The sequence below is a fragment of the Hylaeus volcanicus genome, chromosome 5, assembly GCF_026283585.1.
Source record: "Hylaeus volcanicus isolate JK05 chromosome 5, UHH_iyHylVolc1.0_haploid, whole genome shotgun sequence".
Lineage (NCBI taxonomy): Eukaryota > Metazoa > Arthropoda > Insecta > Hymenoptera > Colletidae > Hylaeus > Hylaeus volcanicus.
The window spans coordinates 29,194,437-29,220,585 of NC_071980.1; the positions used below are offsets into that span (position 1 = coordinate 29,194,437).

Sequence of the window (26,149 nt, forward strand, 5' to 3'; positions counted from 1 at the left end):
GATCTAGGACCAGTGGTGTCATCTTGCAACAGGAGCCAGAAACTATTTCACGTCAAACTTGGACGGTTTCTTAGTAGATGGCGCTGACCAATAGTTTAAAATTCAATATTTTAAGTCAGAGCTCGGTAAGAACTGCACTTTTCGGCTGATTTTCAATTGACTCCGCCCAGCTCTCTCCACTCAGGACCGCGTCACCGGTCACCGGAACCTTAAAAATATGATCGGAAGGTCCCGGTGACCGGTGACACGAGACGCGAGGTGACACAGTTCTAAGCCTTGAACGGCTCGTGGGCTGTGCGTGGACACAACGAGTCTATCTCATTTTTTTTTGTTTCTCTTATAATTCTATTTTATGGGGGGTGACTGAGGGTGCCAGTTTCACGAACGTATTATATACTTTACTGGCGCAGCGTGGCGCTTTAAACATTGCGCATGCGCATCATTCGTTTATCGCGCCTGTGCATAACCTCGTTAAGATTCACGCGGAGAAAAGTGGAGGGGATTTATGGCATCCCTGAGTAGGAGTGAACTGAAGTGAACAGAATCAAACAGAAGTGAATAGGAGTGCGTGTGAGTATGTAGTTGACAGACGCTTGACTCAGCTTGAATTCGTGAACGATGTGTCGTGTTTGATATTTCTGGAACTTTGTTGCGGAGGACCGCGTTTCTTCCTGTTATCCTTCACGTATCACGTGGAATTAAATACTGATATCTGGAGCCCTATTATCAGTTAGATGACGGCGGTACGCCGTGTGTTAACAGGTCATGGGGGCCTGTTTCGGCCGCTGCATTTCCAAAGTTACAGACTCCTTGTCATACAGGTTAGACATACTACAATTATTTTCAGGCAAGGATTTCGTGAGAGATACTGTACGCGTATCGACGCTCCATATTTTCGTCTTTCGTTGAAATTTCCGTGTAAATGTTTATGCTTTCTTTACGTCATGTGTAGTCTTGTTTTCTCACGCAGAACACGTTTGAATTTAAGGTTTTACCAAAGGCACACCATGTCTTGCCAAGGAGACGAACAAGTTGAGGTATATAGAACTTCATGATACAATCAGTGACATCGATAAGAAATGAAATGTCCTCTGGCTTGTAGTAACAACGTACAGAGCATGGTTTTTAGAGAGTACCCTGTGCAATTATTCCACAGAATTTAAGGAACCTATTATTTGTAGATGTTTGTTTGTGTCAGTTTGTAGTACTCATTGGCAAGTTTTTATACCTAAATAGACTAGTACATGAAGTATTAAAAAAACTGATGAGATGTTCAGATAATTGCATTGGTTCCTTTTTAAGAACCGGCTTGTATAACTCCTTGATTTGTAAATCTAACATAGGATGATTACAATGTATTGATTTCTTTATAGTTTATGGATGACAAAGGAGATGCAGACCAACCTAGAGGATCAAAAACGTAAGGAATTGTGTTTAACATTAGGGCAGTGTTTCAGTTCTTTATTGTATTAATTATACACTTCATTGTTATGCTTCCTGGATAGCCTGTTATCGTTTCTCTCCTTAAATCGATTCAAGGTAATTGGATTAGATTATCAGGATTTTTGTATACTTTACTCAGAGTAGTAAGTCTGTCTGCTTAATGTATGTTATCAATTATGATAGCATCATCCAAGATTTCTTATTGGTATAGTTAATCATAGCACATAGAGTTTGACTAATTCTTATGATAGTAAGATTAGAAATTATACTTCTAATATATTTGTAGAAGAAACATGGAGTTCCTGTAACATTGGAATTGTTAGAAGATGGGGGATGGTCAAAGGGTACTAATAAATATACTAGATTAAATTCTAGGAACAATGCTTCTACAAGGTACAATACCTAACTAGATAAATATATTCTATGTATAATTATCTACTATGTATTAAGTTAATCATATTAAAATAATGTGTTAGTTCTGGGTTGGATATTCCACTTCAAATTCTTGATGCAAGGATATTAATCAAGCAACAAGCATGCGTCTCCTCTACTCCTGGCTCTTCATTAGATCTAGAGTGGGAACACGAAGGTACATAATTTTTCTAAAGCACACTCTCTAGAAGTTTAGATATACTTATTGTAAGAGTGTTGTTGGTTTAGGAATGCCTCTACCAGTTATGGACGATGAAAACGTTGAAAGTAACGATGGTTCTCTGACTCAAACATCAGTAAACAACAGTCAACCCTCTAGTTTGACAGCATCTCCTTGGTCTAGAGTGTCTACACCAAATAGTTTAGAATGGGATCCGGTCGAAGCGGATATGGTATGTGTTGATTTAGAGACTGAACAGCTTTTGACTGAAATAGAAAGATTAACAGATAGAGCATTACAAGAGACAGGTGAATGGACTAGCACTAGCTGATAAATAATATATTTATAATCAACAGGATTGTTTGTATTTTTGTATTATAAAGAAAGGGTACACAACGGAATTATAAGATTATGAAAATACTTTTAGTATTGTTGAAACAATATGAAGATATATTTATATTGTTTCAAGGAATACGTGTATAACAGCGTAATTTAAACAAAATTTTAATAGGAAGGTATATTATCGGAAATACCTTTCGCCTCTTTATTATAGAAAAAAAATGCCAATGATTCAGAAAAAGACAAACTTTTTATATTATATCACGTGTATATAAGTCTTACACAATTAATCAAAAGGATATGTTTTTATTACTCAGTTTTGATCGAGGCGCGAAATGTTGCACATTGTTTATTTTACGCTAATTCTATCCTTTCGAAAAGTTTGACGAAAAAACGTTAGTTTTTATTTTTATTTCACATAACTTCCACAGGACAATAACATTCTTCCTATTAATGACCATTACCTTCTTATTTTATAAACCTCGATTTCTTATCTAACTCCGAATGTTTATACTTTTTTCCAAGAATACAAGTTTTATATTTAAAATTTATGTACTTGGGAAGATACTGATCTCGCCTTCTTTTTCTATACAAACATTGTCCTATGATGTTGCAATGTATTACTTCAACCCTTTGAAGCACACGTAAATAACGTATAATTAAATTTCCTTCACACTTTTTTATTCTTTCTTTAACGAGCAGATTTCTTTTGCAAATAGTACCAAGAAATTTGATAGAAATTGCCAAACGTGCTTCAAATGATTAAACAATGCATAACATGTACACAGCAGTATACATTTTTACGTTCGTGAAGTCTATTGTTCATGATTCAACTTAGATAGGAAAATGATGAAAAAAAATTAATTAAAATGCATCAGGTGCTATCAATGCAATGTATTTTTCGCAAACGGAATTAAAAACTGCTTTTTTGGGTAAAAATTTCTTTCAGAGCTTTAGTGTACGTAAAATTACTGTATTTTATAAAGAAAAGATTATCATATAGTCTATTTATAAATCTAGTCACAGTGAAATTTTGCGAATCTCTGGAAGATCGAAACAAACCAAACAGAATACAAGGTGGTGCTGATGTAATGTTAATGTTGAATACATATTTGAGTGTACAAAACATGTTTCTACTGTGGTTAAATTATTACGAGATAATTAGGTTACGATTTTAGATAGACCATTGATTATCGAAATAAATGAATTTTATGACCGAAGTAGGCTGCCTTACAATAGATAAAAAAAAAAGAATATAAAATTCGTAACTATTAACCTGCTATTTGAAATTTTAATTGCAATTTGCACTCGCGGGTATACTCCGTTACAATCGCATAATTAAATTTTAAGATTATTAGCTTACGGATAATTTTGGAGAGAATCAAAATATATGCAGCAATAGTACAGATAGTAATAACGTTAATGATAATGAAGCTAATAATAATGGTGCAGCACGTTTATAAAGCAGTGCCATAGTTGTCATAATTTATTTCACACTCGAGACAAATCATTCACGTTTGTCGCAAATATCGAACGATGAAATTCCACATTGCATGATAAACGCACAGAAATATTATTTGTGCAAAATGTATATGATTATTATTGATATGTTATTAATTTTAAGTATGCAACGTGTTCTGTCGGTATATAAATAATTTCGTACGTATTGTTCAGTTCGAGAAAAAAATGAAACGGTGCTTGAAAGAACAACAACAAAAATGACAAACGCTTGCAATTTGTTTGTATTAAAGATAAACTATTGAGTATTTATGTAACAGTAATGTTAACACTTCGATGATAAGAAATGATCAATGAAAAGGAGAGAACGGCTTTTTCATATTTGTTCAGAATTAGTAGCACGTAAAATATGTGGGAAACGTTTAAATTGATTGTCAATTATTTATTCATTAAATAACTTAGCTAAAAGCATTTATTCCAATATTTTAAGTGCTCTAAAATAATAGGGACCAAAAAGTGTTTTCAGTATTAAGTCTCCTCATGGCTACTACTTTGTACCAAAACGATTATTTTATATAGATTACATTTACGTATCCAACTTTGCTTGATTAACCCTCTATTTTTAATTAATTATAGTGCCGATCTTGTTTTTACATGCGATTCGACGTAATAATGGCATTATATGGATAACTGTAAGGATAATTTTAAATTATTGTAACAATCTTGAAATTGTAAACAAAATTTATCATTGTTGGCTTTAAGAAATATCTTTATCTGCGCCTAGCATTAATAATCTAAATGACATTGTTTATATTTTATGTAAAGACGTTCACAGTCGTTGTCAGTTTGCGATATATGTAAAAATCAACACTGGATTATTTGCTTATGCATTAAATAGTTATTATCATTGTACCAGTGTCTCAACCAATTCAATGGCAAGCTTGGATCATGGATCATTGTTCAGCGCCCTCGGCGGCAAAAGGTCTAAGTTTACGATTGAATATAGATCCCATTCATCCTGGTAACTAAGAGTACTTGGTGATTTAAAAACAAACTGGAATTATCGCCAGGGGTCAAGAGGAATTTCTGCGTTAAAAAGTTTGAGAATGTTTCCTAAGACACAGTTTAATTTCACGATACATGGAAACAGCAGAGTAAACTGAGTGAAAAATAATCATAATGTCGAAAGAGAAATGAAAGAAAAGTAGAAGAAAAAAAAAATGGAATGAAAACGGAACAATCTGGCAATATCAGAGTTCACGAGTATGCCAATTGATTTGGTCTTATTGCTACTCATCACGAGCACTCGAAGCGCGAATAGAATTTAATTAATTTTCACGGTTGCCTTCGACTGCAGCGTCGAACGAAAGTAACGCGATATAAGTAATAGAAAGTACGATGCCGATTGTGAATCGGTACCGTAGTCACGAAACAGCTAACCATACCGGTCTGTAGTAAATTTACATTATTAAAATTCCATCGTCCTTTATTGTTCTTACTCGAAATAATTTTTGTTTAATACTTGCCCATAGCAACGATTATCATATAGTCTATTCGCAAATCGATCGAGTAATTATACAACAGATCCTGGTGGAGGATCGGAGGGACGGATATAGCGAGTACCATGGTAATGGTGCGAGCAACAAACTCGCTGGTACGAAGCATTCCGCGCAATGGCAGTGAAAGGTTGCCCGACAAACGTTTCTACGTCCATCCGTTCCCATCTCGCGTTCTTTTCCCAGACTGCGTGTACCAAATGTATACACGTATATGCATGTAGACAGACACACACGTGAGGTAATGCACGTGACACGCACCGATGCAGGTATGTATATTTCATGTCGTTGCGCTGCGATGCCTCCCCTATTCGCAATGGCGCGTTATACAATCATGTGGCCTAAGAGAAGATACAACCAGGGGAATATATCTTAATAGAAAAATAGAGTGCTCTCCCAAATCGAAAGACATCGATGAATCCACGAAATTTCCAACTGTTAATTCTTTGCAGTCTATGTAGACTTTCTGGCTTCGGTACAGTTTTGTCGAGTTTCGCTCGAGATAGGAGATTCACTAGCAAAGGGTTAAATTTCTGCCTGAAACGATAGCGTGTATGATAGTGTTTAATGAATTTCCAAAAATAATTGAAATACAATCATTTGGATAGCAAGGTGGACACCACGTAGCTTGTGCTAATAATTTTGCGACTCGCTGTAGGTAAACTCGCGCGAACACCGTTATATCGGAGCCGCGGATCCCGCGGAGAAGGGCAATACGGTATACGTTGGTCTCTCCCGAGTGCCCCCTCCTTTCCCGTTCATTACAATTTTTCATTGCTACGGTACGGTTGCCCCGTCAGTTTACGAATGTCGAGGCGTGTTCCTTTCGTTTCGTTTCGTTTCGTCGCGCTGCTGTTCACCGAGAAAACTGTGCGGTGCTTCCCTCGATTCACCTGGCAAATAAACCGCGGTCACGTTAACGTCATACTTTGGGGAGACAACCTTTGAGGAAGAGAACGTTTAACATATTTATGCCGTACACGATTGTGCGGTCTGTTGATCTTTTCTGTAAATAAAAAGATAGAGGGGAAAAAGGGGGACGAGTGTTCACCGGGTCGTCGACGGGGCTACCAAGGAATTTCCATTTGACTCGAGGCGCAGGAAAGGGAACGTTACGATGAAGACAAGTTCTTAGTGGTCCAGAGTGAAGAAACGATCCAGAAGGTGATGCTGAACGCAGGCGAACGATAATAAAACCGTGTCGCGCGGAGCTGCTAACATGATAACAGTGTAAGTTGCCCTGTGCAGTGTTTTCGGTGTTTGTAACTGAGCGAAACAAAAATTCAGATCCGTCTCGATGATGTTTCGATGATGACTGCTTAGTGTTTCACTGAATACTCTCCGGGAGATTGCTCCTTTAACACTAGGTTTGTTTTATGTCGGATTTCTTGTAAGCGTTTCTGCAAAACATTATGAAGTTTCGAATGGATTAAACTGATCGCGTTCTGTAAACCCAGTGTTAATGAGCGCGGATCTATGGATCGAGTACACGGTAGCAATGGCTACTTAATCCATTAAGGGTATGCGTAACACGTAGGCGATACCTTGAATCGTTGCAAGATATCTGCGAAAATGTTTCACAGTTCGGAGAGAATAGTGCATCCGAGGTCATTGCTCTTTCAGCTTTGCTGTTTATCTTGTTTTATGATTCAACTAATCGAGTACCTTAAGTACGCGAACTTCGCTTCGAATGAAAAATAGAAATTGCATATTTATACACAGAAATAAAAAGAAACGAATCCTTTGGTCGCTCACCTTGGAGCAGGCGACGTCGAGTTGTCCGCGGAAGGACAACTGCTTCAAAATTAGTTTGTTTTTATCCTTCGGATTAACTTCACCACCATTTCCAAATCTGTGCAGAAACACTATAAAGAATTCAAGATTGATCGTCACGTGTACAGTGTTCAATCGAGCGTTTCTTTGTTGTTCTGTGCCATAAAAGTTGGATCGATCTAATGTTTAACTATTCAGAAGGAACAGTGCAAACATGGGAGGGCATTGCTCTCTTAACGAGCGCTGTTCTATGATACTGGTTAGTAGTAATGGCACGAGGATCATCGAAGGAATACGTAATGTAAGCGACACCTCGTCATCGTTGTTCCTGCAGAGATATCGCAAGGAATTCAAGGTTGATCGTCGAGTTACTTTCTAATCTTCGAATCTACGGTTCAAATCACTCGATAATCGCATAGCCAGGACCATGATTATTAATTGCTCATAGCTAGTAGGTAGCCTGGTAGTTTCCTGTGATATTCCAGCAGAGCCAAGACTACGATAAACATATTTCTTAAATTAATTGCTAAAATATCCTAGAATGACCGACAATGATTCATCGAATTGCAAAAGAATCCTAATTTCAAAATATCATTCTCGTCTCTGTTGGCGCTTCCATTACTCTCCGATGAAATGCGAAGGTCGTGGTTTCTTCTCGATTTCCTTCTTTCGTTCGTTACTCTTTTCTTCTCAAGTAGAAGTGATAGCCTCCTCCACGGGACGTCACGACACGGTTTCCTCATGAATCTGTGTCGCGCGCCTAAACTCCAACATGCATCACTTAAGGCATCACTTAAAAGAACAGAGACCAGATTAGAACTAGATTGTTATACACAGACTACAATTCGAACTCTATCTGAAACGTGCTCTCTCAATTTCTCAATTATTCAACCAAGAGATGATAGCATCTACTAGTGACCGGTGAACCGTGCAATGAGCTCAGTGATTGCTGCTCGATGAATCATAAGCACAGGTAGTTGCAAAGATCCAAGATACGCGCCAATATCGATCTATTCGACTCCCGAAGGAGTCGTTACATCCAAGTCTCACAAGGGGACATCACGTTTATGCAGTCCTGAGAGTTAACATTGACTATCAAGCGTCAACCATGCATATGCATGACGAGTTCTCGGCTAGAAGCGAAAATTAACGCGGGAATGGCTCGCTCTGTCGAGAAATCCCGTTCTCTTGGAGAAAAAGAAGGGAACGTAGTCGTTTAGGCATTCGCGACAAACAGGTTTCACTGTGCGTATCTGTACGGACGAAATCACCGTTACACGATGGTATCCGCGTTTCGAGATGCGGGTTGTGCCCTGAACACGCCTCTGCGCGTTGCGTTAACGCGGAAGAAAATTGAAAGCGCCCGCAGTCCTCGACGTTAGAAACGTCTTCTACAAAGCGACTGTTGCCGTCCCTCATACACCTGGCTTGACCTTGCAACGTGTCTTCAGAACTGCATATTTTCTTTCGAGCGACGCCTTTTCAATTTTTAATAGACGGTGCTTTTCACTGAAAAAAAAATTCATTCTGAAAGTAGTCGGTCAATAAGTTAATAGAAACAGGTTTTGGTATCCCAATAATTTCACATGGATTACAATTGAATTTTCTACTTATGTTTAATAGGGACATGGGCTAAATGTAGCTTGTACTTTCTCTTTAAAAAATTCCTGAATATGACCCATTTTTCGATACGTTAAAGTGAGGAAGCACCTTATGTACCTTCTAGTGTAAGCCAGCGTCTCTTAAACTGGGATCCTCGATCTCTCAGGCGAGACAAAAGCGTATTATATCGAGGAACGATGTTTCCCGTAATATCTTATTCATACTAGCGCATCCGCAGTCGTTGACGTAACTTCACGTCAACTTTATATCTATCGCTGACTATCCCTGACGTAACTTCACGTCATTTTTTATTCATACCAAGGAAAATGGGTTTCTAATTACAGCAGCTTTCTAACAGTAAATTCTAACAGTAAATAAATCTCAAGTTTATGAAACTAATAGGCGATTATGTAGGCTTCAATTGTCTCAAAACAAACTTCGATACTCGTAAAAAAACATTCACAAATATTCATGTGACGATCAACGTGTTAAACGAGTGAATAAGCGAACAATGTCGTTTCCAGGTGGTTGTTATCGTCGATACTCTTGCTTTCGAGCGTCCACTCGTCGAAGCAGGCATGGGTGCCCTGCGTGGAGTTGAGACGGAACCTGCAGGTCCCCTGCAAGTGCTCCGTTTCCACGGAATATGTTCGTTCGTTAGAAATGAACTGCGACAGAGTGATCTTCGCACGAGACACGGTGGAGAGCCTGCGCGGACAGCCTATCGTTTCCGTTAGCCAAAGAAATAGTGGATACCAAACTCTTCCCGAGGACCTGCTCGACTCTGGCCTGAATCTGAGGAAGCTTGACCTGTCAGGCAACTCGATATACAAACTGATGAATCGTCTATTAGCAGCGCAGCCCAAACTGGAGGAACTGAAACTCGCTGACAATCTTCTTGGCGATAGCCTGAACCCTATATTCTCCAGCAATGAGTTCCACGGTATGAGGGAGCTGAGGCTCCTAGATCTGAGCAGGAATGGCTTGAGGAGCATCGAGGAAGGTATTTTCAAGGGCTGCGAGAGTCTCGAGCAACTGTACTTGGATGGGAACGATCTAACGGCTGTGCCAACAGCGTCGCTGAAGGGGCCCAAGTCCATCAGGGTCCTCTCGCTGTCTGGAAACAATATTGGTACGTGGTTCTTTGGAGCTCTTGGTTTACTAAGAGAGCAAGATTTGATGAATACAATTAAAGGATACTCTGTTTCTTAAAAATAAAGAATTAAGGTCACGTCTTTTCCTGCAGAATCGCTGCCACGAGCTGCCTTCTCGATGGTTGGCGACTCGTTGCTGCGATTGGACCTCAGCGAGAACGAACTGTCCCACATGGAAGATGGAGCTCTTTCTGGGCTTGAAAGGTTGCTCCTTCTGAATCTATCTCGCAACGATCTTGGTCGATTCAACAGCGATGCTTTCAAAGGTGCGTACAACTATATGAATCTCCTCGCTTCTTCTTTTCTGAGCCAAAGGTTCAGTTCACTGTGTGAAAATAATTCGTTTTTAAAACCTCCGATTGCCAAATCTGAATTTCATCCAAGAGCAATGTCTCCAGCTCTACGCGACCTGGTTGGACGAGACCAATTCGCACATTACCGAGTTCCACTTTTGACTATTTTCCCAGCCACCTTACGAGGAACAACGAACGAAACGCAATCGTTGTTCTCACGAGTTTAGTTGCGTATGTAGCTCCTACTTTCCCGTGGTATATTCCAGAGTTGAGCTAACTTCCTTTATAGCTATCCTTTATTATAATACCGACATGTTTAATCAAGATATCGAACCTTTGGTGCTAACCGTTAACCATAAATGAAACAATTGACACCTAATCGACATTTTCCAGGTGCTTACAACCTACTGCAGTTGGATCTCTCTGCAAACTTTCTCCAAGAATTTCCCAGCGACGCGCTGAGGCTCTTGACGGACCTCAAGTTCCTCAACATGTCCAACAATTTGATTACGGTAAGCAATGACGTAGATCTACATTCATTCTTTGATTGGAAAGTCTGTCTTCACTTGGAAAGAAGCTTTAGGTACGGTGGTTCATAAGAATTTCTTCTGACCTTCTCGTTATTGTTTCAGGACATCGACCAGGCGCACCTGTCGGGGCTGAAGGAGCTACAGGTGTTGGATCTCAGTCGCAACAACATCGGTAGGCTCGGGGTCAACACGTTTTCTGGTTTGGCTGCACTGACTAGGCTCGATTTGAGTTTGAACGCCTTACGTACGGTATATAGAATATTAATATTTCTATCTAGATTATATATTCTTATCCAGATCATTAATGTTCCTATCATCTATATCTATATCTTATATTCAGACATCTTCAAAGCTTCCTCATCTTTGCTCCTTTGAGTGAAAGCATGCAATATTGCACCGTTTTCCATTAACTCTGAAAAATTGTCAATGTTCTCCAAGATTGTCACCAAGACCGCACAAATAATATTAAGTTATTGAATCATTGTACCAAATCACCGAGCACACCGCTAACTTCTCATTTCTCACTATCTCCAATTTTTTATCTCAACCTGGAAATGTTTCAACGCTGGTTGCATCAAGAAAACGAAAGTTGCAGTAGTTAACACTTTTTGTTTGCCTAGTAGTTACTTGGAGAAAGCGTTTAGAAAGCAGGTAACATTTCATGTTTTGCAGAACGAATTGTGATAAATAATCAAGTCTCCATTGCGTAATAAATTGCAGTATACCAAGTATGAATAATATATCTCGCTGATCTGTCTCCAATGTTCCTGGTATCGATTTTGCAGATCGAAGAGTCGTCGTTCGAGGGCTTGACCAGGCTGAAATGGCTCTCCCTGCAGGACAACAACATCCTCCTGGTGCCGGCAACTGCTCTGACCAGACTACCATCTCTGACCCATCTCCACGTGGAATTCAATCGTATAGCAGCGCTATCGACTGAACTGATAAAAGCAACTGCATCGAGGCTGGTCACTCTAGCACTAACACGAAATTTAGTCCGCGAGATACCTCCTGGATCGTTCCACGACTTTGAGAATCTAATCAGCATCGAACTATCGGGCAACATGCTCTCAACGATCTCCCCAACTACATTCGCCGGACTAGAAAACACCTTAGCAAACTTGGATGTCTCTCGCAATAGATTGACGTCCATTGGGGAACTTCCGTTACGAAACTTGGTCTCTTTCGATTTATCGAATAACCAGCTGACAAAAGTCCCTCCAGAGACCTTCGAGCGTCTACAACGACTGAGATATTTGAATTTGAGCTCGAATCCTCTGTACGGAGGCTTTCCACCAGTCTTTCCATCTTCGATTGTTAATCTGGACGTGTCGCGTACAGATCTGAGGATACTACCAGCGATTTTACTAGCCAACCTCGAGTCGTTGGAAAGGATATCGGTAGCTGGGAATAAATTGGAAAGGATCGATGAGGGGACGTTTCGAGGACTCACAAATCTGACGAAGATAGACTTGTCAGGAAATCAGCTAGTTAGTATCGATAACGGAGCGTTCGCGGGTTTGATAAGCCTCTACGAGCTGAATCTTCGTAGTAACAAATTGATTTCCTTCGGTGGAGAACATTTTGACACAGGAACTGGTTTGGAAGTCCTCGACTTGTCCAGCAATCGAATCGATAGATTGTCCCCCACTGCTTTCGCGATACACCCAAGATTGAGGATCCTAGATCTTTCGGACAACAGATTCCATCACTTTCCAGGCGACTACGCCAGGTCCCTGCAGTTCTTGGAGCGCTTAGATTTGTCGCGAAACGCATTGAAACGGGTTGGAGAGTTTGGGTTCTCGCGAATAGCGCGACTGAGAGTTCTGAATCTCGCTGGGAACGAGATCGAGTCGGTGGACGAGTTGGCGTTCCACAATTCTACACAGCTGCAGCTGCTAGATTTGTCAGACAACGATGTCGAATCCCTCAGCGAAAGAACTATGGAGGGCTTGCTGCGTCTCGAGCATCTGAATCTTCGCAACAACAGGTTTGTTGTCTCCTCCTCTCAATTAGGGTTGGGATTAACAATACATCGAGATGTTGACACTAATAAATTTAATTCCTTTTTCAACAGATTGTCTTCCCTGCCAGAAACGATCTTCGACACCAGCAGAGTTCGTTCAGTAGAAAGCGTGGATCTTTCAGGAAACCGCTTCGACGAGATACCTATAAGAACCCTTCAAAGGCAATCAGCCTATCTGTCGCGTTTAAACCTAGCACGTAATCGACTGGTCGAGGTCTTTACCCAGGACGTGGCCAACAATGTGAAAGATTTGGACCTCTCTGACAATCCCCTGAGCGAGAACGCTGTGAAGGGAATACTTGGTGAGGCAAAGATCCTGAGATCGTTAAACCTCGCCAATACTGGGACGAGTACTCTCACCAGATTGGAAACACCCTTTTTGAAGCGATTGAATCTCTCAGGGAACGGTATAAGCGACGTGGAGTCCAAGGCACTCGAGCGTACGACCATGCTGGAGAGCCTGGACGTCTCCAAGAATCGATTAACCGATTTAACAAGTGTGATCACTGCGTTGAAGGATTTGCCAGTCCTCAGGTGGCTGGACGTGTCAGGGAACGACGCCAGCACTATCAACGAAACCACCTTCGAGGGCCTGACTGCTCTACGCTCCCTCAAGATGTCGGATCTCCCTAACTGTGCTCGAATCGAAAGGACAGCTTTCAAACCATTGGCGAATCTACGTTCATTATCCGCATACAACTATCCTAAGCTAGGCTACTTTGACGTCCAAGGGATCCTCAAAGGAATGACTCGATTAGAGTCGTTGGACGTGGAAATCAAAGACTCGTCTGTGAGCAACGAGCAACTGTCGATACGCGCTCATCCTCGTCTACGAGAATTAATACTGCGCGGTGAGAGATTAAGGAACGTCCTCTCCAGCTCATTGGTCGGTGTTCGCGGACGTAAACTGACCATAGGTCTCAAGAACACTTCCGTAGACGCTATACCAGCCGCCCTCTTTTTCCCAGTTCCTCGATCCACTGAACTAGAGCTGGATGTCTCAGGAAGCAAGTTCACAGCTCTATCTTCCCAATTTCTCGCCGCCCTGGACGAGCGTGGGGGCACAGTGAAGATCAAGGGTCTCGATAAGAACCCTATCAACTGCAGCTGCGACGCCAGGCCCCTCTGGAAGTGGCTGAGAACCATGAAGAACGTCGATGATAACAATTCCTCGAATCGCGTGCTCTGCGTCGCTCCTCCTCATTTAGTAGGCTTTGTTTTGACTAACCTCGAAGAAGACAAACTATCCTGCGAGTTCACAGCTGCTACTCCAGGTACCAGACATAGAACTACCCTAGCTGATACTACTGTCGCCTCGAAGAAATCGACAGTCCCTGCTCCAGAGCCAGAGATCATCTGGACAGTGGCGCCTGCAGTCCAGAATGACCAAAAACGAAACAAACATTATAATAATAACAATAATCATGACCACGCAGTGGATTCCACAGTAGGGACTGCTTCAGGAACCGACGATACCCTAATCATAGGTATAGTCGGTGGAGTGGTCGCTCTTACAGCTATAATAGTCATTGTAATCTGCATCTGTCGACTGAGATGGTCCAGCAGAGCAGAGGAGGCGCGAATGACCGCTGTAGCTTCCAGCATCCGCGAGGCGTCGATGATAAGACCACCCAGTGCCTACTCTGGAAAAATCAATCACGATCTTTATGTAGGATCTTATAATGGATCGACGTTGGATCGTGGAAACGGCGCTCAGTCCATTCCAACGCCTCCTGTTCAGATAATGCCCTTCGTGCAACCGATGCATCTGATGCACACGCTTCTGACTCCGACGCAAATGCAGTCCCAGGCCCAGCAGCAATCGCAGCTGCAATCGCAACAATTCTACGGATATTGCGACGGATCGTCGTTGCCCGTCTACGTTGCCTGCTCCACGGATACCAAATGCGACAGATAATTTGCTCAGTGTCCATACGCACAGTGTACATACACACACATACCTCATAGTTTACACGAGTACTTTTAACGTGTTCTACCACCAGCGTGGTGTAGATACGTACTTCGGTTTAGATGTAGGGTGTCCCAATAGTTTCTTTCGTTTCGTTAATAAGTGGTACATACAAAGTGACGCTTTGAATAGTTCACTGGACCACGTGTACGTTTTATTGATCGATCGTCTGCGCATTGTACTTATTGTAAGTGAAAAAAAAAGATAGATAAATATTTAGATAAGGGACTATGGTAATTCTAAGGAAATCATTGCATCGCTAATTACACGATGAAGCTACCTGAAACTTCTGAAATGTCTTCCTGTGTCGTCCATACTTACATTTTTCAATAAACAAATTCTAGAAGCTCTACACTCGAACGATAGAACGTCCCAGGGATAATTATTGTATGCTATTTAAGATTTGGTGCTCATTCACTTAATAATATTATATTTGTAGACTTCTATACGTGCATATGTATACACCTCGTAACCTAATCTATAGTTTTGTAAAAATATACACTTTCTGTACCCATTTCTTCATACCTTATATATAAAAAGTAGTATTTAAAGCAGTAGTAAGGCTGCTATTAATTTCCCTTCATTTCCTGGTACATTTCCCTATAATTTCCCCTCGTTTCTGTGATAGTTCCCTATAATTTCGCCTCATATCTGTGATATTTCCTGGTTTTTAACAATGTTGAATGGCTCCGCTCAAAACTTCAACAATGTTGCAAATTGCTCCGCTCAAAACTACAATAATGTTGTAAAGTTGTCGAGTCGATTTTTCGGATTTTGTCACATTTTACTACTGGCATCAGGAGAACATGATATGCGAAGAAGTGGCACGAGGAATTTTTGGTACGTATCAAATTCTGGCCGGTGTTTACATTTTGGTATCAGGAAAACATATTTACCTTGTGTACCAGGAGCTTTTTTTTTTTTTTTTTTTTACGTGAGGAAATGCGTTTACGCACACCCCCTCATAAGGAGGGGGTAGTGTGGGACTCGTCCCTTGATTTGATATCAAGGGGAATACCCACTAAAACCTCACGGTAAGGTACGTAAGGAAATTGAAATGTAACGTACCAGGAAAGGGATATTAAAGGAAAATGGATCTCTTCTCTATGTAAAATATTATTTATATTAGATAAGCCCGCAATCTCAGGCTGTTTATGAATAAGGAGTATGCCCCCTGTTAGACAACAACCTGAGCTAGCCTGTTTGTAGGCCCGGTTGCTTCATCATAGGCGCCGAGGTGCCCCTGTTATGCAGCAAAGGTTACTAGCGTGTCTGTCGGTTCGGTTATCACCTCGTAGGCGTAGAGATGCCCCTTGCATGCGGCAACCAACACCAGCTGGTTGTCGATTCGGTAGCCATCTCGTAGGCGCAGAGATGCCCCTTGTATGCGGCAATCTATTCCAGTCTGGTTGTCGTTTCGATTGCTATCTCGCAGGCGCAGAGGTGCCCCTTGTATACGACAAGCTACACCACAGCTTATTTGTTGTTTCGGTTGTCACCTTATAGGCGCAGAGATCTTTCTTCTTCTTCCTTCTGATCTAATTTAACAAGATTTGATGAGGTTATGTCGCTTCTGCTGCCAGTATCGCACTACAAGTTACGATCAGGGTTCACAATATCCAGTTACGCGTAACAGATCACAACCTTGAACTCACGCTTTATCATAATTTAATCTCGGCACTCGTGACCGATGGTGATCGACTTTGGAGAAAAATAAGTGGCAGCTGCGTTTGCGATTTGATACCTTACACTCGTCTGAATCGTTGATTAATTACATTGTTGTTTGATATTTCCGTTATCAGAAATGTCGGACACTACTGGGAGGGTAATTATTATATAATTTATAATTTCATTAATAAGTTTGTAAATATATATTAACCTTTAATACCATTCCGTTATTTATTAAAGTGTGTAATTATATCCAATAGTTATTGCACTAAATTAATGTAACATACTGTAGCATCGAAATTGCGATGTAAAAATGTGAAGATAAACATTGTGTTTGTTGTCTTTAACTTTATACTCTTTCTGTAGATAATTAAATGCAAAGCTGCAGTGGCTTGGCAAGAAAAAGAGCCTCTATCGCTTGAAGAAATTGAAGTAGCCCCACCAAAGGCTGGTGAAGTAAGAATTAAAGTTGTTGCCATTGCTTTGTGTCATACAGATGCTTATACTTTAAGTGGATTAGACCCAGAAGGCATATTTCCATGTATTCTTGGTCACGAAGGCAGTGGTATCGTTGAAAGTGTTGGAGAAGGAGTACATGAATTTCAACCAGGTATTATTAGATTTATTAATTACAGTTAATTTGCATCTTTTCCCAATTGAAAAATCTTACGTATTATATGCCTGCAGGTGATCATGTAATCCCACTGTATATTCCTCAATGTGGCACGTGCAAATTCTGCAAGTCTCCCAAAACTAATTTGTGTAGCAAGATACGTGAAACGCAAGGGAAAGGTGTAATGCCCGACGGTACTTCTAGATTTACTTGCAAAGGTCGCGAAATTGCCCATTTCATGGGATGCTCTACTTTCTCTGAATATACAGTGGTTGCGGATATTTCTCTTGCCAAGGTATCTACATTGTACATCTTCCATATACGTATTTCATAAATTATAATTATCGTTCCCTGTTGAGATATCTGTGCGCGTATAATTCTAGATTGATCCTGTTGCACCGCTTGATAAAGTATGCTTGTTGGGCTGCGGAATTCCTACCGGGTACGGTGCTGTCCTTAACACCGCTAAAGTAGAACCTGGAAGCACGTGTGCCATATGGGGACTGGGTGCTGTCGGGTTAGCGGTTGCATTTGGTTGCAAGAAAGCTGGAGCTAAGCGTATTATTGGGATAGATCTAAATCCAAGCAAATTCGAGCAGGGTAAAATCGATTTGTACATTAATGAGGAATTTTCTTTAAAAAAAAGATCCACGTAAACTATCACTATTTATATATTTCTCTATAGCTAAAGTTTTCGGATGCAACGAGTTTATTAATCCTAAAGATCATGATAAACCAATTCAACAAGTTTTGATTGACTTAACGGATGGTGGACTAGATTATACTTTTGAATGCGTCGGCAATGTAAACACTATGGTGAGCCTTAATCTTCTCTTAAAAAAAAAAAAAAATACTCTACGAAATTGTATACTCCTCCAAATAATAATCTGAAAAGAAACGATTAATTGATATGAAATATATTTGATTTTTAGAGAGCTGCGTTAGAATCCTGTCACAAAGGTTGGGGTACGTCTGTTATCGTGGGTGTAGCTGCTGCAGGTCAGGAAATAAGTACTCGTCCGTTCCAGTTGGTAACAGGGCGAGTATGGAAAGGAACCGCATTTGGTGGTTGGAAATCTAAAGAAAGCGTACCCAAATTAGTACAAGAGTACATGACCAAGACTCTGATTCTTGATGAATTCATTACACACACTCTTCCATTCGATCGAATTAACGACGGATTTGACTTGTTGCACTCTGGAAAGTGGTACGTTTTTAATAAAGAAATTGGTAAGCAACCAAATGCATCGGTGTTATTGCTTTGTTAAAAAATGTCGGTTTTTTTCCACAGTTTGCGGACGGTGCTTAAATTCTGAAAAAGGTTATACGGTGTCACTCCATGTCGGTTTGTGTACAATTTCTATTTCTATTTATACTTGCGGTATGATGAAATATTTTTGTAATGAATTTTTCAAATAAAAATATATCGTATGTTTTCGACGTAATTGTCTCGCCTACTTATTAGTAAAAAGGTTCGAAATAACTCCATCCCCCACCTTTCTACAACAATCTTTATTCATAAAGAATTCTTACAGCCACATGCACAATACCAATTTGATGAAATATCGATAGTAGCTCTGGAATGAAGTAAAAATTCTTTACGTTTCGACCAAGTGCATACCTTACAAAAATCATCACGTTGCCAAGATCATAGACAATCATTTTTCCATTGTATATAATTATGTATATACAATATGCAAGACGACGTTTGCGAGTTGTGTTCTTTAATCTAAGTGAACGGTATAATAATAAATTCCGTCGGAATAGAAATTGCGCACAACCTAGCGAAGAGTATGCGTGAGTTGATTTATTTACTTAATCCATCGAGGACGAGATTCGATGATCGAACGGCGCGGTGCAAAAGTTTCTACCAATTCTTATTTGTACTTTGATATTTTAAAATGATGCGGCGGCATACTATGTTGCTCCTTAAAACGCGAAATATATTATTATGTTTTCTTTCTTTTTTTTGGACAGTTTACCCATTGTGTTTTCCTATTTGATATATCGTCGATTAACAAGTGTCCACTGACGAGTACGATAAATGTTGCTGGTTGATAAGAGTAAGTACTGAAACTTGGGATATAATACGTCTTTCTAATTAACGTTAATATGTCGGGGACATTAAACGGTCCGAAATTCGTGGAAAAATGTGTCAAAGTATGAAATAAGTTATGCTTCGAAACTTAACTTCCACGTGTTAGCTTCTTAGTTAAAGATACGTGTATAATTTGCACTGGCTATTCTTACGTAAATTGCTTTCTAATTATTACCGCATATTCACGTAATCACACCGATCATTTTTTTCTACGGATTACATTTTATACTCTATTACCTACGGTGTACCGCACACTCTTTAAGTAAAAGTCGTAAGTAAAAATGCTTAGAATTACAAGTAAACGCAGACGAATCACGACGTGCTCGTTGAATATCAAAAACGCTCCGCCCTACTCGATGCACAAAGCGAATCGAGCTCTTTTGACGTTATCTTAACGTCGAAATCGTGTCATAATATCAAATAAGGTAAGAAAATAACTTACAACGCGTGAAACATACCCTAGGTATATCCTAAAATATGTTTCTCTGTTAGCGTAACGTGCGAAACCGTTCGTTACGATTCATGACGCGAAACAATCTCGAGTAATTTCTTTCATCGTCGTGATTGAACTGCTGTTGCTGTTGCTGTTAGTAGTTAGCGAGTATGAAATAGGTCATTTTTTTGCAAGTATATCTTACGCTAGACCTCGCAACGCAAGATGGCTATGAGAGAAAAAACTTATACTTGCCAAGAAGAAGAAGAAGAAGAAGAAGAAGAAGAAGAAGAAGAAGAAGAAGAAGAAGAAGAAGAAGAAGAAGAAGAAAAAGAAGTAGAATAGTCCAGCGCGTTATTTAAACAAGCGTCGGGAAATGTATCCATTTGAACGTGGGGTGTTTCGTGAAATCTGGGCATAACTTTGGGGGTAAATTCGATATATATGTATGAAAATAATAAAGAAAATTTCTCTAAACGCTTGTTCTATTTTCATATTGTTTCAGAGATAGTCAGTTTTTGTGTTTTAGGAATTCTCAACTTACAAGTTGTGCCAGAGTAGTTCATTCTACTCGTATACAACTGGTATTTTATAGTATTTCATCGAGTGAAGCTATAGACAGGAGAGTGTCTGAATCCTCGCTCGCCTGAACAAACATCTAAATCAACGAACATAGTTACATCTTTATTTGCGTTATTTAAATACGTTCAGAAACTACATACACTGTTTAATCCCTTAGGGTTACCTCCGAGGACCGTATAGAGCAAACCGATACGATTTCGTTTCGACTCTTTTTGTTTCAGTCATCCGAAAAAGGGTCCGTGTTTACCCTGTTTGCACACGTCAAAGTCAATAAACTACAAATTATCTGTAGTATGTATAATGATATTTGTACGTACGAATCATACCGAACGAGAGAAAGTTATGCGATATATTATATATAGTATAGAGTGACACGAATCAGGAAAGTACTAAAAGCAGTCGATCCTCTACGATTGGATGTAAATTTAATTGTATTACGTACGTTTAACTGTTTTCAAGTTACATTGTAACATAACCAAAGTAATTATAACAAAGTTGCAATATTCGGAACTTACCTCTGAAACAATGCCTACATTTTATGAAACATTCTGCACATTCCCCCAATGGACCAGCAAATTCGTTATGCAAGGGGTTACGGTTAAAACTATTTTCATGTGACATAATGGGTTATGCAAGCACTTTTGACCTCTACATCCAGCGGACGTGCATCTCTCTAATTATAACGGTGCGTTGATGGGATTCGCGCGTCTCTGTTGACGATCAGCCGAGTTTTCTCTCTCAGCCAGTCTTGTCTTTGTCCGTTCTATTATCGTAAGTCGTAGACAATATTATATATTTATAATGCTTAAACCTTACAATTCGAGATATCGTTAATCTAGCGCGGATTAGAAATCATAATTATATAGTGCTTTCTGTTTCTTTCAATTTTGTTTATCTTTTCATTAAACATATCGATGGAGGATGAGTTATCTTTTACTTACTGCTGCGCGTGGTTCCTGCAATTTCTTGAGAGTCTGCTCTTTTCTCTCCATCGCTCGCCCTCCTTCTCTCTTCTAATTTTTTCTATGCGCATAAATAGTGTATAATTGTATTATTTATAGAACGAGTTGTGCATGGAGGTACCTCAACGGGCACATAGGGTAAATCAACGTTTCTGTAAACAGTCGTCGGTATTTGAATTCTGTGTGATGTAGATCAAACGTATAGATCTTTTCGCAGTCTTCGCACTTAGAGTAAAATGAAACATTGCACGAAATCGCTATTGCACGAAGTAGCCCCACGGTTATTGCACAATATCGAGTTTACTTTTTTCTTGGTTGGGAGATTCTTCGATTCGATTCCTTAACCCGATGGTTTCTTAACCAGTTTGGCAATTGTCACGATTTTCGTACGTCCCGATAGTCGAACGGAAACGTCTATCATTCGTTATTTGTTTTTTTCTTCTTTTTTTTTCGTTTCGAGTACGAATTACCATTGAATAGTAAGATCCGAAATAATCTGTTTTGGGCCTAATCATTCGCGAGTTAAGAAATAACCAACGTCTCCGTGTCGATCGGTACTGCTTTTTCGATCATCGAGTCAAAAAGAACGCGATCAAAGTTGTTCGACGTGCAATCACGATGCCAAATCAATCGTCATGCTTTTCGTTGCTCTTCGAAGTGATATTAGGCTTGCACACGCCGCGCCCGCCGCGCCGTGCCGGTTGTAGTCTCCGCTGCTGCCCTTATTCACCAAAGACACCTCCAATCACAACGGCGATACTCGAAACAAGCGGACAACCAGACAAGCTTTTCCGCATTCCTTCGGATCAAGGGAATAATGAAATTGTCCGATTGTTCGATATCAGGTGTTAGGGTGTTGTTCTCGGTTACTGCCAGCGCCACTGTTGCTGCTGCGTTACAGGCTCGTTCTAAAAAATCTAAAAGTCTAAAGGCTGATCGGCAGAGCCCTCGAGATCCTGTCCGGAATCTGTACCACCGTCTTCGTCGTCGTCGTCCAGGTCTACGCTATTCGACCACTTCGTACCTACTGGGTTGTTGATCGTATTCCCGATTTTATCTGAAACATTAGATATTTTGAAAATTGATTTTATCGAAAGTGGTAAAAACTGTGTCGAAAGTAATAAACGACATTTACCGCAATCCGGCTTGCTACCGCGTGTTCTGGTACCAGCGTACTCCACGCCATGGGGATCGACGCACCAGCAGAGTCCAAGACTGCGATGGCACTGAGTACTTCGGTAATATCCTCGGGAGTCGCAGATGGGAGCAACTTCGGGGGATGACCTTTTACGTACGGCGGCACAAGGACCTTCGGCCTTTGAAAAGCATCCACACCACTCGGAACCGCTCACAAATATGTCTCTACAAATGTTTGTAGACGTTAACGGTTAAACTCGCTTCAACGACACGCTCGACTAACTGTTGAGGATAATACCTACTTCTACCGCTAAACTAAAACCTAAGAAATTCGAGAAAATTGTTCGAATAACGAAATCGAAAAACGAAAATTAATCATTTGTCACTTTCCCCATTATATGCGACGAGTAATCGTCTCGAAACGCAGGTTTCGTACTCGTCTAAACTCGTATATGATTTCTAACTTGAGACAGCCAGTCTAGCTAGTCGATCGGAAGGCACGTACACGCTCGACACCTATTCCTCTCGAGTGTCGTAGCTCCAGCCACATCCCTCCCACCCCCTTCGCATCACCAACGGTATTAAGAACTGAAAAGGTTTTTGCGTTCTCCTCTCGGGTCACGTATCCGACGTGCTTAACGATTTACAGGCAAGAAAAGGAACAAGGAAAAATTTATTCGCGATTTGACAAACGAACGATAAAGAGCAAATTTCTCTTTCGCTCTACGTGGGTGGAATCGTGGAACTCGCAACACCCTTGAACCTCGAATCTCACTCACCCGTTGGTGTCGCAACCATCCAGAAATGGTTTGAGACACGGCTCGTTCTGATCATGCTCGAGACCGTACAGCTCGGAAAGAGACAGCCGACCGTCGCCGTCCTTGTCCAAATGTCCGAACATCCACCTGACCTCGCTCTGGCAACCGATAATGAGGAGAGCTGGAAACGGTGCGAGCGAAATATGAATCCCAACCCTTAACCGCTTCCGCCGTCTTCGCGCGGATAAAAAAACGAATAAAATATCAATTTCCCAGACTCTGAATCGTGTTGCGAATAAACTATACGTATACGTGCGTGTCTACGCATACGTAGGTATACATTTTATAAAAATTAACGCGCAACGCGACACGTTTACTTTCTTTGTTGCTTAACGTGCGATTCAACGTTTTCGTACCTTTCGGTTTAGGATGAGGGCGGTACTTGGATTCCGCCATCACGACTGAAAACCAGTCCAGCAGACGATTTGCCATTGCCGGTTTCGAGGACGGCGGACATTCAGATTTTCGCGATAACTGAGAATTGTACATAGACTTCAATGGCGAGGGCGTCTTCTCCATGACTTCGTTACTCATCAAATTCTTGTCGTCGTATTTGCTTCCTGCGGCTAGTGCCTGAAGAAAAAATATAATACGTGAGCAATGATAGTAATTGGAAAATTTACAGTGTGCACGAGTGGCGATATTATTTTAAGACCTATCGCTGTGTATTTTTTGCGTTGCGTCAAGTTATAGTTAGTATGGAATTATACGGATCAAGGAAACTTGACGTATCAATTTGCTTTTCCGAATTAATTTTCCCTGGATTCGCGACGCGATAACATTCTCCTCCAAGATTGAGCTGTTTTAATCGAACCATGTTTAATTGTAACGCCTAAAGAAACAAGTGCATCGATCGAGCAGGCTAGGATTAAAATCCAAGGATAAATTAGCCCTTGGTCCCGGTAGGTATGTAGTCGACGTCCTCGAGTGTTACGAGGGTTGCAGCCGACCGTAACGATATTACGGCTCCTCGACGTCTGGCAACGCTCTCCGTCGGATCGATGGGGAAGACGCCTCGCCTCGCCTCGCCTCGCCTCGTCTCGCCTCGTCTGGGTTGCTCGAAAATACGAGCCATCGACGTGGGGGTTACGGTCCACCAATGAGAGGCAGACCGGCATCGAAGGATACCCTCGATGTCTTCGTAAAGAATCCAAGCCTCGACCTACTACTCTACCGTGCATACGACTTAAATCGTAGCTCGGTTGGTACCTATTCCTTTTCGATCCTTTCGTATAATGTGTCTCGAAAGATTGCCGAATATTATACGCTCGAGGTTGATTATTTCATTTTCATTTTCATGCCAGATTCACGCGCAATTAAGCATAATTGTACATGGATTTGTATTTAATAATCCCCCATCGATGATGTAAAATTAGCCCGATAATTACTGTAGAATTCGACGATAGTCGTGTATCGATCAATAATTTTCCCCGATGATCTTTCATCGAATTCGACCATCCGCATCCCGGGAAATCCGGCTTATGAGCGATAATTGATACGCCGGGTAATCCTTTTCGTTTCGTTCCGTTTCGTTTCGTTCCAAATCAGAGCCCATAATTTCGTATACGGTCCAGCGATCATGCTCGAGGGCAGGAAATTTAACGCGTGCCCCGTGAACATTTAATTAATCGTCCAGCTCTGTCGTTGATGAATGCACGCGAAAGCGTTGCTTTTTAGAGACAAACCGTAACACACGTTCGAGCTTTTAAACATAAATGTCGTTGGAAAAGTCGACGGAATGAGATTACCCGCAAAGTTTTGAATACAAGTAGCAATGATTGTTCGTCTTCGAAAATACATAATCAGCTGTCAGAAACGTATGTGCGTATGCATATAAGGTACGTATTCCTTTTCGTCGTAAAAACAAGTAAGAATTTATCGTGCCGTGAATCTTGTATAATATCATGATACTACTCGAGATAATATTGTTGAGCAATGTTGTCGTCGATTTCACTCGAAATACGGACTAAATCGTGCTGCATAAATGCGAGATTCCAGCGAACCACGTTCGTATCCACGGCGATACATTGTGTATAGTATACGGGGGTGCGAACTATTCCCGAGGAAAGTTATGATTTACCGATGCAACACATTAATTTTCGATTTCGGCAGCGGATTGTAGCTTCCGTGCTAGAGAATCCTAGACAGCTCGCCGCATAGCATACACAACCTCGCCACGACATAGACGATTTAGTTCTCTAATTTGTAACTTTTATTTATCCATTTCCTACTCGCAGCTCCTACTCTTTTCATTTTCTCCATTTTGGGTTCCTTATTCTGAGATTTAAGTTTAGTATTGCACAGTATAAACGCTGAGAATGTTTAATTTTAGATTCTAGAATAGATCATTTTAGATTCTAGGATAGACCATCGCTCGAACTTACCTTGCCACGTTTGGTGTATTTTATGTACTGGTAATGGTGATTGTCGTAATTGAAGTCACGAGGGGTAAGTGTAATATCACGATTTCGCATCATCTCGCCCATCTTGGACTTTTGTCGTTCCATTTGCATCTTTTTGTTGTACGCCCGTAAATCAGCCGCTGAAAAATCGATACCGATACATGCGTAAGTATAATATTCATACAGTATGACGCGGTAACATTCGCACACCGAGAATCGAATAAAAAATTTACGCGAGATATCTACATACAAGAACGGTGCTCGTCTGAGAATCATGAGCCCCGTATAACTCTACTACCATATACGAATATTAATATATTCTATCTGTTATCTTTTGCGACGAAATAAAATTCCTTTACGTGAAAAGTCGGAAAGGGGGAATGCGTTGACACGCCTACAAGTTCAAACTCGTCGAGAACTCAACGAAACGTAAACAACGAAACGTAAACAACGAAACGACAACTCATTAACCACATGTAAACAAACCAAACGAAATTAGCATTTACATTCGGTAGCGTCGCGTCGTGCTAACAAGTATTTCAATGATTTTTAAACAAACGCGCGTCGACGTCAGCCCTCGATGCGATAAAATTCGATCGCCGACGTTTACATGTTTCTGCTTTCGAATACATTTTACGACCGCTATCCATGATGTATTAACTATTAATCGGACGACCCTAAAAGAATAATGAAAGAAACGT

General features: G+C 40.7%; 4 protein-coding genes across 6 annotated transcripts in view; 3 read left to right on the forward strand and 1 right to left on the reverse strand.

The window, feature by feature from the left end:
* Positions 1-268: 268 nt before the first annotated feature.
* Positions 269-4,744, forward strand: LOC128877288 (uncharacterized). The gene is made up of 7 exons (XM_054124465.1): positions 269-821; positions 989-1,037; positions 1,374-1,420; positions 1,506-1,539; positions 1,730-1,836; positions 1,920-2,032; positions 2,104-4,744. The coding sequence occupies exons 1-7, from the start codon at positions 766-768 to the stop codon at positions 2,364-2,366; spliced, it is 669 nt and encodes a 222-aa protein (XP_053980440.1). The 5' UTR covers positions 269-765; the 3' UTR covers positions 2,367-4,744.
* Positions 4,745-5,371: 627 nt separating this feature from the next.
* Positions 5,372-15,415, forward strand: LOC128877273 (protein artichoke). Its single transcript, XM_054124434.1, has 7 exons — positions 5,372-6,618; positions 9,288-9,895; positions 10,010-10,183; positions 10,604-10,722; positions 10,843-10,989; positions 11,526-12,730; positions 12,818-15,415. The coding sequence occupies exons 1-7, from the start codon at positions 6,608-6,610 to the stop codon at positions 14,682-14,684; spliced, it is 4,131 nt and encodes a 1,376-aa protein (XP_053980409.1). The 5' UTR covers positions 5,372-6,607; the 3' UTR covers positions 14,685-15,415.
* Positions 15,416-16,229: 814 nt separating this feature from the next.
* LOC128877282 (alcohol dehydrogenase class-3) lies at positions 16,230-18,461 on the forward strand. The gene is made up of 7 exons (XM_054124454.1): positions 16,230-16,560; positions 16,770-17,013; positions 17,091-17,311; positions 17,400-17,616; positions 17,702-17,832; positions 17,949-18,223; positions 18,308-18,461. The coding sequence occupies exons 1-7, from the start codon at positions 16,540-16,542 to the stop codon at positions 18,330-18,332; spliced, it is 1,134 nt and encodes a 377-aa protein (XP_053980429.1). The 5' UTR covers positions 16,230-16,539; the 3' UTR covers positions 18,333-18,461.
* Positions 18,462-18,509: 48 nt separating this feature from the next.
* Positions 18,510-26,149, reverse strand: part of LOC128877280 (proteoglycan Cow) — a 32,603-nt gene continuing 24,963 nt past the window's right edge. For 2 of the 3 annotated variants that reach the window (XM_054124450.1, XM_054124451.1), the window contains 5 exons: positions 25,431-25,588; positions 23,403-23,619; positions 23,008-23,167; positions 22,227-22,453; positions 18,510-22,148 (listed from right to left, as the gene is read on the reverse strand). In XM_054124450.1, the coding sequence (XP_053980425.1) occupies positions 22,009-22,148; positions 22,227-22,453; positions 23,008-23,167; positions 23,403-23,619; positions 25,431-25,588 (902 nt within the window). In that variant the 3' untranslated portion in view covers positions 18,510-22,008. Of the gene's footprint in view, positions 22,454-23,007; positions 23,168-23,402; positions 23,620-25,430; positions 25,589-26,149 lie in introns of all 3 variants that reach the window. The other variant, XM_054124448.1, reaches the window with a different exon arrangement.

What these genes read in the sequence shown, in the direction of transcription:
- LOC128877288 (XM_054124465.1), top strand. Translation starts at nt 766, where the DNA reads ATGGGGGCCTGTTTCGGCCGCTGCATTTCCAAAGTTACAGACTCCTTG. An exon ending in AAGGAGACGAACAAGTTGAG is followed by an intron (nt 1,038 to 1,373) that starts GTATATAGAACT and finishes ATTTCTTTATAG; the next exon opens with TTTATGGATGACAAAGGAGA. An exon ending in TCTAGAGTGGGAACACGAAG is followed by an intron (nt 2,033 to 2,103) that starts GTACATAATTTT and finishes TTGTTGGTTTAG; the next exon opens with GAATGCCTCTACCAGTTATG.
- LOC128877273 (XM_054124434.1), top strand. An exon ending in GCTGTCTGGAAACAATATTG is followed by an intron (nt 9,896 to 10,009) that starts GTACGTGGTTCT and finishes CTTTTCCTGCAG; the next exon opens with AATCGCTGCCACGAGCTGCC. An exon ending in GTTTGAACGCCTTACGTACG is followed by an intron (nt 10,990 to 11,525) that starts GTATATAGAATA and finishes TCGATTTTGCAG; the next exon opens with ATCGAAGAGTCGTCGTTCGA.
- LOC128877282 (XM_054124454.1), top strand. Translation starts at nt 16,540, where the DNA reads ATGTCGGACACTACTGGGAGG. An exon ending in AGTACATGAATTTCAACCAG is followed by an intron (nt 17,014 to 17,090) that starts GTATTATTAGAT and finishes ATATGCCTGCAG; the next exon opens with GTGATCATGTAATCCCACTG. An exon ending in CGGATATTTCTCTTGCCAAG is followed by an intron (nt 17,312 to 17,399) that starts GTATCTACATTG and finishes GTATAATTCTAG; the next exon opens with ATTGATCCTGTTGCACCGCT.